This window comes from Lycorma delicatula, chromosome 2 (genome assembly GCF_047948215.1).
Source record: "Lycorma delicatula isolate Av1 chromosome 2, ASM4794821v1, whole genome shotgun sequence".
NCBI lineage: Eukaryota > Metazoa > Arthropoda > Insecta > Hemiptera > Fulgoridae > Lycorma > Lycorma delicatula.
The window spans coordinates 37,288,807-37,305,896 of record NC_134456.1 but is presented as its reverse complement, the minus strand read 5'-3'; the positions used below and the strand labels follow the sequence as shown (position 1 = coordinate 37,305,896).

General features: G+C 32.5%; 1 protein-coding gene across 2 annotated transcripts in view; it reads left to right on the top strand.

The window, feature by feature from the left end:
- The window catches only part of Phlpp (PH domain leucine-rich repeat protein phosphatase), a 163,759-nt gene that overhangs the window by 132,601 nt on the left and 14,068 nt on the right, over nucleotides 1-17,090 (top strand). For both annotated transcript variants that reach the window (XM_075358709.1, XM_075358708.1), the window contains exons 11-13: nucleotides 7,147-7,332; nucleotides 9,993-10,155; nucleotides 12,387-12,517. In XM_075358709.1, coding sequence (XP_075214824.1) covers nucleotides 7,147-7,332; nucleotides 9,993-10,155; nucleotides 12,387-12,517 — 480 coding nt within the window. The remainder of the gene's footprint in view (nucleotides 1-7,146; nucleotides 7,333-9,992; nucleotides 10,156-12,386; nucleotides 12,518-17,090) is intronic.

Below are 17,090 nucleotides of genomic sequence, written 5' to 3'. Positions count from 1 at the left end.
ACGTTCCTTTAAATAACCCCCAAAAGAAAAAGTCACAGGCAGTAAGGTCAACCTCAGTGGCTAGTCCCAAAAATTCACTTCTAACAAACAATCTAACAACCCTCAAGGTGAATATTTAGTATCAGTTTAACTGGGTTTCAAAAATGAGGTACTGGAAGATAATCCAGCAAGTTCCATCTTCCATTGCGAGTTCCATCTTCCATTGCGAGTTCCATCTTCCATTGCGAGTTCCATCTTCCATTGCGAGTTCCATCTTCCATTGCGAGTTCCATCTTCCATTGCGAGTTCCATCTTCCATAGCATATCTTGTTTCTGGAACAGTAAAATGGGACATTATGTATTGACACTCATAGGTATCTGTTTGCAGTCATTGTGATGTCTGATATATTGTAGTATACACTACTGATAGTAATAGCTGCCCAGAAAGTAATGCCTTATAATTTAAGCTGCTTCTGCTCAATAATATGTGGGTTTTTGGTGTTGGGAGTAATTACACTTATATCTGCTTATCATACCACTAAGGTAGAAAGGATATTCATCTGAGAATACAACACGTTCATGCCAGTATGGATCAACTTCATGATACTCAATAATATGCAACAAAACCAACACTCCTATCTGGGTAATCTTCCTAAAGATTATGAACCAGGTGGATTTTAAGAAAAATGTTACTTTACTCCTTTTTGCTATTCTTTAGACAGTTGATTTTGGATCTGGAGATCACAGTAATAAAGTACACACTATATATCCTTTTTCTTTCATCAGTAGGCTGTATTTTTTAACTGTACTACCAGTTTCCAATAACAAACACTTCTACTTAGAAATTGACATTTTGGTTGGTGGATCAACATGAGAAATTTAGCTCTGAAATATTGTATAGGCTCTGCTAGATTTTTTTTTTTTTTTTTTGTCTTCAGTCATTTGACTGGTTTGATGCAGCTCTCCAAGATTCCCTATCTAGTGCTAGTCATTTCATTTCAGTATACCCTCTACATCCTACATCCCCAACAATTTGTTTTATATACTCCAAACGTGGCCTGCCTACACAATTTTTCCCTACTACCTGTCCTTCCAATATTAAAGCGACTATTCCAGGATGCCTTAGTATGTGGCCTATAAGTTTGTCTCTTCTTTTAACTATATTTTTCCAAATGCTTCTTTCTTCATCTATTTGCCGCAATACCTCTTCATTTGTCACTTTATCCACCCATCTGATTTTTAACATTCTCCTATAGCACCACATTTCAAAAGCTTCTAATCTTTTCTTCTCAGATACTCAGATTGTCCAAGTTTCACTTCCATATAAAGCGACACTCCAAACATACACTTTCAAAAATCTTTTCCTGACATTTAAATTAATTTTTGCAGTAAACAAATTATATTTCTTACTGAAGGCTCGTTTAGCTTGTGCTATTCGGCATTTTATATCGCTCCTGCTTCGTCCATCTTTAGTAATTTTACTTCCCAAATAACAAAATTCTTCTACCTCCATAATCTTTTCTCCTCCTATTTTCACATTCAGCGGTCCATCTTTGTTATTTCTACTACATTTCATTACTTTTGTTTTGTTCTTGTTTATTTTCATGCGATAGTTCTTGCGTAGGACTTCATCTATGCCGTTCATTGTTTCTTCTAAATCCTTTTTACTCTCAGCTAGAATTACTATATCATCAGCAAATCGCTGATTGCTAGATGCTAGATTATTAAGTATAATAGCCCATGCACAACATTCAACTTTTGGTTCAGTTGTAAATCCTATTTTAACAATTAAATGTTTACACAGCAAAGTGAAGCAAGATTTATGATTAATTATTTACTGACAATTATCATTTTTACCAGCTATTTTGTAATGAATAAAAAATGTAGCTGAAATTGATAATTTGAAAGCTGCCATTTTATTTCTACAAATCCTAGAAGGATATTCACAGAACATTTTTAGAACCTTCATTAAAAGATCTGTAAATTTTCAAAATTCAGTGGGGGAATAGGCGAGTGATACTAAATCAAAAGCGTACACCTCTTTGTTAGAGAAATTTTCTTTGTTAGAGAAATAAAATCTTGGCAAATTTTTTTATTACTACTCAAAAAAGTTAAAATTCTATTGCACAGTTTTTTTTATTTATTTACATTTTTAAAGAGAAATTTTTTTAACTTTATGGTCCCTGTTTCATTGATTTTACTTCCAAATTATTCATTCTTAGGTTATTATATACATCTGAAAAACTTGAATTCTAGTTTTAACTTATCTTCATTAAAAAAAGGGATAACATTTTTACATTTGAAGAAAAGCACACTAATTACTTTTAAAATTAGCTGAATTAATTTTTTTTTCAACCTTTGGGACCACTGTTATGTATTACTTCAGAGGATGAGATGAATGAAAATTTTTGTAGCATGTGAAAATGCCATGCCTGAACAGGATTCAAACCAGGGACCTCCAGATGAAAAGCTGAGATGCTACCACTTGCGCCATGGAGGCTGGCAATTAATATTTTAACCAAACAGCTACTATTGGGTTTATAGTATTTTTTAAGGAAAAAATAACAGAAAAATATAACATTTGCAGAGCACTCGTCAACTGATCTTAAATAATGAATTCATCTAATTTAACAATCTATCATAAATCTCAAAACTTTTTTTATGCTAAAGAAATACATTTTAAGGCTAAATTTTAGCATTAAAGTTGGATTGGTCAGCCCAGCAATTAAAACTTTTTTTTTTTTGACAACGCAAATTACATCACTTTTTTTACGCTCTTCCAGAGCATGGATCATCCGCAACTGATTCCCGGCCATCTGAAAATGCTTTAAACCCCCTAAAAACTTGGGTTCGTGACAGTGTCATCTTCATACACCCTTATCAGTTCTGAAAAAGTTTTAGTAGCATTCTCACAGAGTTTAACACAAAACTTGATTGCACAATCAAGAAATTAGGATTTTTTTTAATAATTTTTAGTCTAAAATAATACAAATAAAGTATGTTTTTAAACAAAAAATGTGAGAAAATATCAAATACTTTTAATATTTACACAATTTGTCATTACAAACAATTAATGACACTAATAAAACTGGTCAACATAAAATTTGGGACTGGAAAAGGAGTAGGCATCATATGTAGTTTATATGCTGAATCTGAATATGTATTCTTAATAGTTGTTTTATCGTACACATATTATAGAAATTGTTTCACAAGAAAAACATTTGATATTATTTTATTGAATGTCAAGATTTATCAAATTGTATGTGTATTTCGCTCTGTGTTTTTAAGTATTTCTGAAATATTTCAATTTACTTTCATTCATTAAATCATTTTGAACTTTACAATGAGTAAAAATCCAATTTTTACAAGTCTATTGTGTGGAGAATTCACACAATAGTCAACAAAAATAAGTAACAAATCTGCTGAAAACTGCTTATAAACATTATTTTGACTGTCTCTTGGGTACAAAGATAAAACCTGGATTTCACATGTAGAATGCATTATGTTAAACTAACCCATTAGTTAAAAGGAAAAAAAGAATAAATGTTACTATTTCAATTCAAACAATAAAAGCAATATTGCATACCCAAATGTTCATTCAGCTACATGACCAGTACTTCAAGGTGTTGATTTACCAATTCCAATTGCTCCAACTTTTTCTAAAGATATTTCTGATTCCCCTGAAGGGTCAACCAATGAATCCTCAACTTCAATAAATATTAATTACATTCCAGAAGAATCAAATACTGAACCTCACCTCACCTCACCTCATCACACAAACAGAACTGAGCAACCTAATTTATGACCTGTATTTGTCGAAACAGCATGTAGAACTCCTAGGTTCATGTCTTAAAGAATGAAATTTATTAAATAAGGATACTAAAATTTCAGTATGTAGAAATCAAAACTAAAATTTCAGTATGTGGAAATCAAAACTAAAATACTTTAGAAGAGGTGGTTTAATTTGTTTCTGCCATGATGTTAGGGGGGCTAACGTCTGAACTGGACATTGAATATGTTATTCATGACTGGCGTGATTTATAGACTCAAAAAGAAGCTTAAACGCACTGTTGTTGCATAACTTGAATAAATTTTCTTCTATATCAGTAGCACATGCTGTAAGAATGAATGAAACATATGAAAGTACGTCAAAAATTTTAAAAACTATTAACTATGATGAACACTCATGGCAAATCATTGCTGACCTGAGAGCGATAGGGCTTCTTCTTGGTCTCCAGAGTGGCTTTACAAAATATATGTTTCTTGGAGAGAGTTTATGAGATAGCCAGCTACAGATAAACACTGCACAGTTAAAGATTGGCTAAAAAGAAATCAGTTTACCCCAGGAAAGGAAAATGTGGTCAATATTCCCCTTGTCGAAGCAGATCGTATTATTTTACCACTTCTATTCATAAAACTAGGCCTGACGAAAAATTTTGTAAAAGTATTACATAAAGATGGAAACTGCTTTAAATATTTGGCTGAGGTTTTTTCACAGTTAAGCAAAGCCAAATTAAGAGAGGGAATATTCATCAGGACACAAATAAGAAAATTAATTCATGATTTGACAGCAAACTGAATCCTAAATAACTAGCAAGTGTGGAAGTCATTCAAAGATGTCGTTACTGGATTTCTTGGAAACAAAAACTGAAAACCATGATTTGACTTATAAATGAACTCTTAGTGAACTACAAAAATTTAGGCTGCAGAATGTCATTGAAAATTCATTTTTTATATTCTCATTTGGACTTTTTCTCTTTAAACTTGGGTGGCATCAGACAAACAAGGTGAAAGGTTCCACCAAGATATATTGCAAATGGAAGAATGTTATCAAGGCAGATGGGATGAATCTATAAGTGACTACTGCTGAGTAATAAAAAGATAAGACTTCACTGAAAGAAATTAATATAAAAGTAAATGTCTTGTAGGAATTTTAATTGTAATTACATTATTATTATTTTTGTATTTTATTATTTAAGAAGTTTCTCAATATTTTAAAGGGTCATAACTAAAAATCAGAAGGTGATGAAGAAAAACTGATTTCATTTTAAGATTCAGCATAAAAAATACATTCTAATTCTCCTACTTTTCGGTTCCAATTTTTTTTTTTTTTTTGTTGACCTGTGTAATTAAACAAAACTATTATTGTTGTGACAAATTAACCAAATTTGCTTCAAAGGAATTTCTTTTAATTTGCATCATGCAATACTTTCAGCCAACCTTGAAACTAGGAGTGCTATAACTACGGTGGCATAACTTAATTAGCTAAATTTGGTTCAGTTTATCATTAAAAAAAAATTGTTTATAATTTTCACCTGACTGTCACTGACAAAAACAAACATCAAACATTATTATAAAGTGGAATAATAATAATTTTTATACACACTTCTCAATAACCAAATATTTCTAGAAGAGCAAGATGAAATGTAGTTAATTTTTATATAAAAATTACAATAAATTTAAAAAAATTTAATTGGATTGTTAATTTTCTAAATAAATTTAAATATTCACCCAGTTGACTAGAAAGCGAATTATGTTTGTTTTGAAAAATTATCATAGTTTTAAAACTTAGAATTACTTTTATTTAATTATAAATAAAATTATACATACAGTTGTGGGAACACACGCACACACAAACGGGTGCAAGTGCGCACACACAAACGGGTGCAAGTGCGCACACACAAACGGGTGCAAGTGCGCACACACAAACGGGTGCAAGTGCGCACACACAAACGGGTGCAAGTGCGCACACACAAACGGGTGCAAGTGCGCACACACAAACGGGTGCAAGTGCGCACACACAAACGGGTGCAAGTGCGCACACACAAACGGGTGCAAGTGCGCACACACAAACGGGTGCAAGTGCGCACACACAAACGGGTGCAAGTGCGCACACACAAACGGGTGCAAGTGCGCACACACAAACGGGTGCAAGTGCGCACACACAAGCATATATATATATATATATATATATACACACACACACAACACACACAACACACACACACACACACACACACACACACACACGGCGTATCAAAAGTTTTGAGATTAACTCTGTGGACAAGAAACTACTTTATTCATATTATGTGTACACATTGTCATCTTCAAAGTCCCCTTGCACACCAATACAGTATTCACAGCATTTTTGCTACTTCTGGAATGTGTTCTGGAAGTCCACTTGAAGCGTGGCAAGTACCTTCTGCAATTTGCGCTGAATCTCCAGGATGATGTCAAAACTGTGCCCTTAAAGCCGGATTTTCAACTGTGGGAAGAAGGCGAAGCTACATCTGGAGAGTACAGCGCATGCGGAAGTGAGATCATGTTGTACTTGCGAGAAACTCATGTGTGAGGAGAGAACAGTGACAGGGTGCATTGTCACTATGGAGCATCCACTTTTTCGTACCCACAGCTACATTAAAACCTGGGAGTAAAACTCTCTATTGACAGTGTGACTACTAGGGATGAATTCTTGATGCACAATGACGCAGTATTGAGCTTTTCCAGTGTTGAGCTCATTGAAGGTCTTCCTTATCTTTCATCTTCCAGTGATGTTCTTTAGCTCTTGAAACCTACGTGCCACTCAAAACACCTCGCACAGCTCATGGCAGTATTGACAAAAACTTGTTGCATCAAATCCCATATGTCCGTGGCAGATTTGCAGAGTTTCACACAAAATTTCACACTCGCTCTTTTCTCGAGTCTAGTCTTAAAGGTGAATAATAAAAATTATCCACCCCTAAGACTAGTACTACTGAAAGCTTTCAGTAGTACTAGGAATAGGAGTAGTACTAGGAATTTTCTTATGATTTAGGAATCATAAGAAAATTACACAAGAATATAATGTATTTAAAACAAGAATAAATTCTTTAAAAATTACTTTACTTTAGAAGTAACTCTTCTTCAGCATACATAACATATTTTGGTAGATTATTTTGACCTTGGTTTTCAAGTTGTATTACTCAAAAATGGTTTTCAACATTTTTACATGATCACTTCCAGATAGGATTCACAAATTTCATTTTCCACCAAAGACAAAGAGACTAGCCAATCAAATACATATTGATTATACTTTACAAAAGAGACTAAATTAGTTGACCACATTTACTGATAAAAAGTTACTGCAATATACTGCATAAGCCATTCAAAGATTTTTTTTTTCAACAGGATGCGTGTGTTAAATATGACCAACAACTGCCTAACACAATTACCTACAACTGTAGGTGACAATCATCAGTTAGAAAGGCTTTACTTAACTTTAAATTCTCTTAATGATATTACCATATTAGCAAAATTTACTAACTTAAGAACTCTTCATGTGGCATACAACAATGTTAGCAACTTACCCGATTTGTAAGTATCACAACATTTATGTTACTAAGATGTAAGATTTTACCTCATAATAGAATTTTTACAAAATAAATTTCATTCTATTCTTCTCTTTTCTCTAGCCTCAACCCAAATTATACCTCTACTCACCACAAACATTCCACCCTGTCAATCCATATCATTCTCCACCTTCATCTCAACATCAGTCACTTCTATTTCTACATTCCTAACCTCCCTGTTAAACCTCCATTCCAGAATTCCATATATAATCCCAGTCCAATATTTATTCTTTTTCATTAATGATAATAAAATTCAGACATGTAAGTAATTAGGCAAAGTGTTTATCACCATTGGAAGAACTCTTTTCTTATAACAACTGCATTGGCTCACCATTTCCCAATAGGTAAAACTTAAGATGCCTAAAATAAGAGTCAGGCTTAAGGTTGTGAAGCTGAAATGAGGATACCATCCATCAGCTTCTTACATAAATTGTCACATTAAACCATTACTCCACTTGGATCAATCAATGGTCCAAATGGAGTCCACTTGGACCAAAAAATCCACTCAGATTTTTTGTCCACCCATATCAATGGTGGTCTTGATTACACATTTCATCACTTCCATTCACTAGAGTGAAAAGCTCCCCTGAAGTAGATTCCCAGGACACTACAAAATTTTATCATAAATAGCAAAAGTAACAATAATAATTGTCCAGGAGTCCTGGACAAGTAAATTGCAATTCTTACAACCTGATGGTTCCATAACACCTAGAATATCTTATATTATAGAAACCTAAAAAATAAAACATTTTAGAGTATGGATGAATTTTCAAAAGCAAACTGCATTTAATAATTTAATTTTTTCAAAAGCATTTATTTAATAAACTGATTGCCATATATCACCAAAGTTCTTTTTCTTTTTCCTGTTTAGCCTCCGGTAACTACCGTTTAGATAATTCTTCAGAGGATGATATGTATGAGTGTAAATCAAGTGTTAGTCTTGTACATTCTCAGTTCGACCATTCCTGAGATGTGTGGTTAATTGAAACCCAACCACCAAAGAACACCGGTATCCACGAAAGTTAGGAGTAGTTAAGTTAACTAAGCAACACTAAATAAACTGGCTCCTACTGGTACCACAATTAATAGAAATGTTAAGTAATGACTAAATTATAAAATTTGGCATAGCTGAAATAGCTAATTTTTCCTTTCCAAGAACCACGCATAGTCTTGGCAGAAAGTGATGGGTATTTGTTAATCACTAATGATAGCAACAATCATTCCAGATTGATTGCAGTAGTTCAGATGTTCCAGATCTGTTATAGTTTATATTATATCTTTACTCGTATATTATATCTTTGCTCCAAAGATTATTAAGTACACAAAAAAGGGACATTGGTCTAAAAGTGTTAAAAACAAACTATCTAAAATTCTATAAATATTTGCAGTAATACGTAATATGTAAAATTTATTAACCAATTTTAATTAAACATAAAAAGCTGTCGTAAAGTTTCTATTCTCAAAGATCACAAAAATTACTTCAGGTTTTTGTATCTTGTAGAAACGGTAAATAAAATCATTTCTTCATAAATTCTGTACCATTCAATTATTTATGCTTACCATCCAAATTAATAATTTATTGTTTTTACAAAGTTCATCTTTTAAACAGTTTTATTTCCTGTAAATTGTGTATATGTGTTACTATTACAAACTACAAGCTTGAGGTGCTCAATTTAATGAATTATTCAAACAGTCATTCTAGTAAAACAATATTTTTATTTCATCAGCTTTTCTTTAAAACCGAAATAAAACACAAAGCCAAATGATGCAGCGTTAGGGAATGAGTTGATCATTCATTCATCATCATGATTAAATTTGTTTAAATCTTACACAAAAAATTTTCAATAATCATTAATTCACTTTGTCAAGTGTATCAGTTTTAAAATTTTTATTAAAAAAAAATTTCATTAAAAAGATGTTCAACTGATTTTAGATTATTTTTTTGAACTATTATGTGGTTGTCATTATTTTGGAGTTATCATTGATGTTGTAGTTAGTGTTGCTAAAAGCAGCTGTCTTAAATTATTAGAAAATCCTCTTAATATCTGCTTGAGTAGTAAATATACCTGAATTTGTTATGTTCATTCATTAGTATATTGTTCTTTTGTTTCTCACAATTGCTTACAAACACAATGTGTAAAAACATCATGTACAGAAATAGAATTAACCTTAGCAAATTACAGCACAGATATAGAAAAAATATAGAAAGATGTAAACTACTACATGAAAATTTTATAATATATAATTTTGAATATAAAGACCAAAAATTTCAATATATTAGAAAAAATGAAATTTAAAACATAGTACTTACAACTGATAAAAATAACTGGATAACTAAGTACAACAAAGACCATATAAACTGTTCAATCACTTACTAAGGAGATTTCTAACTGCTTCAAAATGGCTACTATCAACTAAAGCATTACTTGCAACTCTGACAAAGATAAAACTTGTAATTCTTAAAAGAACTGAAAGCACAGTTCATTGTAATTAGGCGCAGCCTAATGAACGCACAGTTCATTGTAATTTATTTTAAGAATTTTAAGTATAATTCCATCATTTTGCTCAATGAATTTTCATAAAATGTAGCATTATTAATACATTTATTTAATAATAAATTTTCAGATGTTTATCATCATGGATGGATTTAGAAGAGTTAGTTTTATCTGGTAATCAGATACAGCGCATACCAGGGCATGTAGACAGGTTGCCACACTTAAGGGTTTTGAGAGTTCATTCTAATCAACTAAGAACCTGTCCAAGTCTTGCAGGAATCTCAGCTCTAAGGGTAATTCTCATTCATTTTGAATATTTTATTTTTTTATCATCTTATTTGTTAGCTTCTATGTTAATTTTATTATTTAACTAAAGTTCATTGTATAAATTTGATTTATAAATTTAAACTAACTTTTTTATATACTTGAGTGAACACTTATAAATCAGTTTGTAGTAAAACTGCTTGATATACATTTAAATTCCAAGCATCATTTCAGACAATACATTCTCATTTACATTTCATTTATCTCACTTCGGAATACCCATTTATAATCATCATCTGTATGCCATCATTCTTGTTTTGATGATTTATTCAGTGAAAAATGTATGAGTAACAAAGAGAAATTATATTAAAGATTTATAATTTGAAATGTTTTACTGATTTGGACTAAATAAACACAATGAGTGTGAAATGGCAAGGCCATTTTATTCAGTATACGTTATGAAATTTTCCGTTTTTGAACATGATGGCTGGCAGTAACATAAATTTAAAAAAAAATTTGTTTTAAATTTATATTTTGTCAAGACAAATCAAATTTTAAAATTAAATATTTTTTACAGCTAATTTACAAAATATATTGTCATCTTTGTAAAGAATAAAATAAGTTCCCAAATACAATGAAAAATTGCTTTGAAAATTATTAGAACATTTAACTACAAAAACTTGGCCTGTATAAGTTTGTTTTTATATCTATAGAGAGATAAGATATATCTTATCTCAATATTCTTTACTAGGTGGTTTATATTAATAAAATGTAATATACGAGGTCTGTAAATAAGGTAATGAAACTGCGTCAAAAAACTTTTTTATTTACAATCCAATTATACATGTACCCTTATCACCTTTGAAATAGTTCCCTTGGGAAGCCACGCAACACTTCAAATGGCTTTCCCACTCTTCATAGCAGTGTTGGACACACAAACCGGAATATCCTTCAGATGGTCGGTTAAATTTTTGTTTATGTTTTCTACTGTTCCAAAATGGTGTTCTTTGTGGTACTTTTTTTAAAGGAACTACAGGAATGTTTTTCTTTGCCAAAAACTCATTAATTGGGAGTGAGAAGATGCATTGTCATGATGCAGCGTCCAGTTTTCTTTGATGGCTGGTCTTACGCGAGCAATTCTTTTCCTCAATCTTTCAAGAATTTCCCTTTAAATATATTGATTTACAGTCAGTCCTGTAGGCAAAAACTTCTTATGGACAATGCCACTATTATCTAAGAAACAAATTAGCATGGTTTTAATTTTTCATTTGTTCATTTTTGCTTTTTTGGGACGTGAGTTTGAAGTGTGCTACTCCTTCTTCTAGGCGTTTTATTTTTGGGTTGTACTCAAATATCCAAAATTCATCACCAATAATAACATTTTTCATAAAATCAGGATCAGTTCCACTCACGCAGCACACTTGCATCCTATTGTTTTTCTGTTCAAAAGTGAGGTTTATTGGGACCAATTTTGCACAAACTTCTTTCATGCAAATTCGTTTTTCAAAATTTGACGGACTGTGGTAACGGTTCAAATTCAATTGTTCTGCAGTCATTTTGACAGTTAATCGCCGGTCGTACTATATTAGTCTCTGATTCGCTCAACATTGTCGTTACCTTTTGACGTTAACATTAAAAGGTATTAACGTCACTTTTTTACGCTCTTCCAGAGTGTGGATCGCCCGCAACAGATTCCCAACCATCTGAAAATGCTTTAAACCACCTAAAAACTTGGGCTCGTGACAGAGCGTCATCTCCATATGCCCTTATCAATTCTGAAAAAGTTTTAGTAGCATTCTCACAGAATTTAATACAAAAATTGATTGCACAATAATTGCTCATAATTACTATCACTCATTTTTGTAGCACACAAAAACTCACACGAAAAGTTTGTTTACGTCTCACCATTGCAACAATGACCAAAAATAATATCAAATATAAATCTTACTAATAGCTTTCAGTGTTGCCACTTTGGCTACCAAAAAAAAGATAGTTCATTACTTTATTTACTCATAACACACATCCCACACTGCTTATTTTTACAGTAACAATATCTACCAATGGTATTCTACTTATAAATACAACCATATCATAATTCAATCTTATATATGTAAAAATAATATGTTAATACATATAAATTATATCAACAATATAACAAAAATTGACATACATTTTGTAATATTAAACATAAGTGATGTAATTTCACCGTCTAACAACAGTACATTATTCTCTGATTTACTGAAATTTCTTTTTAACATAGGTTCTTGATCTTGCTCACAATAATCTGGATCGAGTGAATCTAGCAACACTTGTACCAAAGAAACTTCAGTTTCTGGATATATCTGGAAACTCAAGATTGCATGTTGATGCCAGACAATTTCATGTTTACAGGTTTGTATATACTTTAAAAGTAACATTGTTACATATAATGTGAATACGTTAACACTTTATATTTAAATATTGAAAAAGAATATTAATGAAAAATGTCATATAGGAAAGGATAGAGTCATTTACAATCTATGAAGACTGTAGAATTGCAAAACTACGGTGGTTGTTATAATTTGTTGATAAATATAATTTTATTCAAGATTATTAAATTACATTAGTATTGCTAAGTGGGAAGTAATTAACAAGTAGGAAGGAAGTAAACGTAAATTATTAAAATTGCAGTATTTTTCTTTTATTTAGCATTGTATTGTAAAAACCAATCTATAAAATTGTTTCCACTGAAAAGTGGAATATTTTTTAGAATCTTTCAGAAAATCCTTGTTATACCAGTAATTACACAAAAATCTATATATATATATATATATATATATATACACAACAGGTGTGATCAAAAAATACGGTGAATGAATTTTTATAGCGGCAACTGCCGACGCTACATCCATATGCTGTAATTTGTCCAATAACGTGATCAACTCAGACAGGCAGGGGCAAGTTGTAACACGTTCGAGCTTGCCAGTCAGCTGCCAGAGCCGCTATAGTGAGGTTGTGTTTATCGTGTCAGTCGCGCAACATGGATTTTGAACAACGCATTAACAATTTGCACGGAGTTGAAGGGTCGTCTTCATGCAGATCCGGACTTCATGGCCAAAATTGTAACTGGAAATGAAAGTTGGGTCTATGGCTATAATCCTGAGACCAAAATGCAGAGTTCCCAATGGAAAACCAGTTCATCTCCTCGCCTTAAAAAGGCACGTCAGTCAAAATCCAACATCAAGGTCATGCTCGTTGTTTTTTTCGATAGTAAGGGCATAGTGCGATCAGAGTTCATTCCAAGGGGAACAACTGTAAATTCTGAATTTTATAAGGGTGTACTGCAACGTTTGCAAAACAACGTACGAAGTAAGCGGCCAGAAAAATGGACCAATGGCTTCCTTCTTCACCACGACAACGCACCGTGTCACACCTCGCTTCTCATTCGCGAGTTTTTAGCCGAAAAAAGTGTTCCTATCTGTTCACATCCGCCATACTCACCGGATTTAGCACCATGCGACTTTTGGCTCTTCCCAAAAATTAAGACTGTGCTTAAAGGAAAACGTTTTGACACCATTGCTAACATTGAGAGGGCCACGACCGAGCTGCTGAAAGCCCTTTCGAAAGACGCCTTCCAGAAATGCCTCCAGTCATGGAGTCAACGTTGGGATAAGTGCATTGCTAGCCAAGGACAGTACTATGAAGGAGATTAAATCGAATTCTATATGTAACCTTTATTACTTTTTTTAATAAAAAATTATTCACCGTATTTTTTGATCACACCTCGTATGTTACTAAACAGATTTTTTTTAGTGAAATACTTATATTTTTTTTTTTTTTGTCTTCAGTTATTTGACTGGTTTGATGCAGCTCTCCAAGATTCCCTATCTAATGCTAGTCGTTTCATTTCGGTATACCCTCTACATCCTACATCCCTAACAATTTGTTTTACATATTCCAAACGTGGCCTGCCTACACAATTTATCCCTTCTACCTGTCCTTCCAATATTAAAGCAACTATTCCAGGATGCCTTAGTATGTGGCCTATAAGTTGTCTCTTCTTTTAACTATATTTTTCCCAATGCTTCTTTCTTCATCTATTTGCCGCAATACCTCTTCATTTGTCACTTTATCCACCCATCTGATTTTTAACATTCTCCTATAGCATCACATTTCAAAAGCTTCTAATCTTTTCTTCTCAGATACTCCGATTGTCCAAGTTTCACTTCCATATAAAGCGACACTCCAAACATACACTTTCAAAAATCTTTATGTCTCCTAACATTAAAATTAATTTTTGATGTAAAAATTATATTTCTTACTGAAGGCTCATTTAGCTTGTGATATTCCGCATTTTATATCGCTCCTGCTTCGTCCATCTTTAGTAATTCTACTTCCCAAATAACAAAATTCTTCTATCTCCATAATCTTTTCTCCTCCTATTTTCACATTCAGTGGTCCATCTTTGTTATTTCTACTACATTTCATTACTTTTGTTTTGTTATTGTTTATTTTCATGCGATAGTTCTTGCGTAGTACTTCATCTATGCCGTTCATTGTTTCTTCTAAATCCTTTTTACTCTCGGCTAGGATTACTATATCATCAGCAAATTGTAGCATCTTTATCTTTTCACCTTGTACTGTTACTCCGAATCTAAATTGTTCTTTAACATCATTAACTGCTAGTTCCATGTAAAGATTAAAAAGTAACGGAGATAGGGAACATCCTTGTCGGACTCCCTTATTACGGCTTCTTTCTTATGTTCTTCAATTGTTACTGTTGCTGTTTGGTTCCTGTACATGTTAGCAATTGTTCTTCTATCTCTGTATTTGAACCCTAATTTTTTTTTTAAATGCTGAATATTTTACTCCCGTCTACGTTGTCGAATGCCTTTTCTAAGTCTACAAACGCCAAGTATGTTGGTTTGTTTTTCTTTAATCTTCCTTCTACTATTAATCTGAGGCCTAAAATTGCTTCCTTTGTCCCTATACTTTTCCTGAAACCAAATTGGTCTTCTCCTAACACTTCCTCCACTCTCCTCTCAATTCTTCTGTATAGAATTCTAGTTAAGATTTTTGATGCAAGACTAGTTAAACTAATTGTTCTGTATTCTTCACATTTATTTGCCCCTGCTTTCTTTGGTATCATTACTATAACACTTTTTTTGAAGTCTGACGGATATTCCCCTTTTTCATAAAAATTACACACCAGTTTGTATAATCTATCAATCGCTTCCTCACCTGCACTGCGCAGTAATTCTACAGGTATTCCGTTTATTCCAGGAGTCTTTCTGCCATTTAAATCTTTTAATGCTGTTATGAGGCTTGATGTTTTTGTAGAGATTTATTTTTATTTTTAAGGTCATTTTAATTTTTTTTTGTGTTACACTGGTTGCGTGTTGACTCAACTTCTAATCTATTGTGTGGGTAGTTGTGTTTTTAATTTCAGTTTCTTCATGTCACTCAATCTTGTTAAAGACAACATAGTTGTGCGTTTTGTTTTAACAATTTCATTTCCTAGTAGTAAAACGATGGGAATATCACATGTGGTATCTGCATCAATAGTATCGTGAATGAATAAGGCTGAGAGATGCCTTTTGCCAGGGATCTGAAGATGACCTCCAGTAAAGCCCACTAGGCTAGGTATGGAGGGAGTGGCATAGTGACCAAAACTGCTACATGGAAGGTATCTTCCCCTACGAAGTAAGGATGTCCATGATTGGTTACCATACTAGTGTGATTATTATCAATAACTAGTAACCAGCTTCTCAATTTTTAATCTTTTATATTATTTAAAGTTATATTTAAGTAGGCTTAAATGTCCTGTAATCAATCCTTTACATAAATTTTGTACAAAATCTTCAAAAACCTTAACCCCTGATAAAGTGTTAACTGACAATGAAATATTTAATTATGTTCATTGAACATTTTATGAATAAATGTGAGATTATAACAATGAAAGAAACCTTAGTAAACCTTTTCTTTCTTTTTCTGTTTAACCTCTAGTAATTACCATTCAGATAATACTTCAGAGGATGAATGAGGATGACATGTATGAGTGTAAATGAAGTATAGTCTTGTACAGTCTCAGTTTGACTATTCCTGAGATGTGTGGTTAATTGAAACCCAACCACCAAAGAACACCGGGTATCCACGATCTAGTATTCAAATCACTGTAAAAATAACTGACTTAGAACTTGAATGCTGGAACTCTCAACTTCCAATTCAGCTGATTTGGTTACGACGCGTTCACCACTACACCAACCCAGTGGATATAACCTTAGTAAACCTTGTAAATATATGTTTGTACAGTACTATTTATTTCAATTAGAACTCTGGCACCTTTTTTAGGTTTAGGTTTACATCAGAGGAATGTTATAATATAGTAATGTACATAAGTAAACAAAGTCGATTGCTGATTAGGAGAACATAATGCGGATAATATTCAACATCAAGAAACGTACAATAAAGCAACCACAATTCATACTCGTCCACAGTACCCGACCTCCAAGTAGCTGGATTACAGGAACCGCCATGACTCCCAGTCAACCTTAGTAAACCTAAAAATTGAAAACAAAACTCTTAGTAGATTATTATTGTCCTGTCAGTGAAACTAATGAGCCCACGTTTATAGAATAAATATTTTTAATCTTTTCTCCAAATTCCAATTTGTTACAGAAATCACAATCAAATTATATCATTTTACTTCATTTTGTAAATTAATATGCAGTCTGAAAGTTGCTTTCATCCTCACCACTGCTACCTTCATCTGTAATACAAAATCTAAGAAACCTAGACAAATATGGTTTTGATTTGACATTATGCTTAAACACCACCTATAATTCATACTCGTCCACAATACCCGACCTCCAAGTAGCTGGATTACAGGAACCGCCATGACTCCCAGTCAACCTTAGTAAACCTAAAAATTGAAAACAAAACTCTTAGTAGATTATTATTGTCCTGTCAGTGAAACTAATGAGCC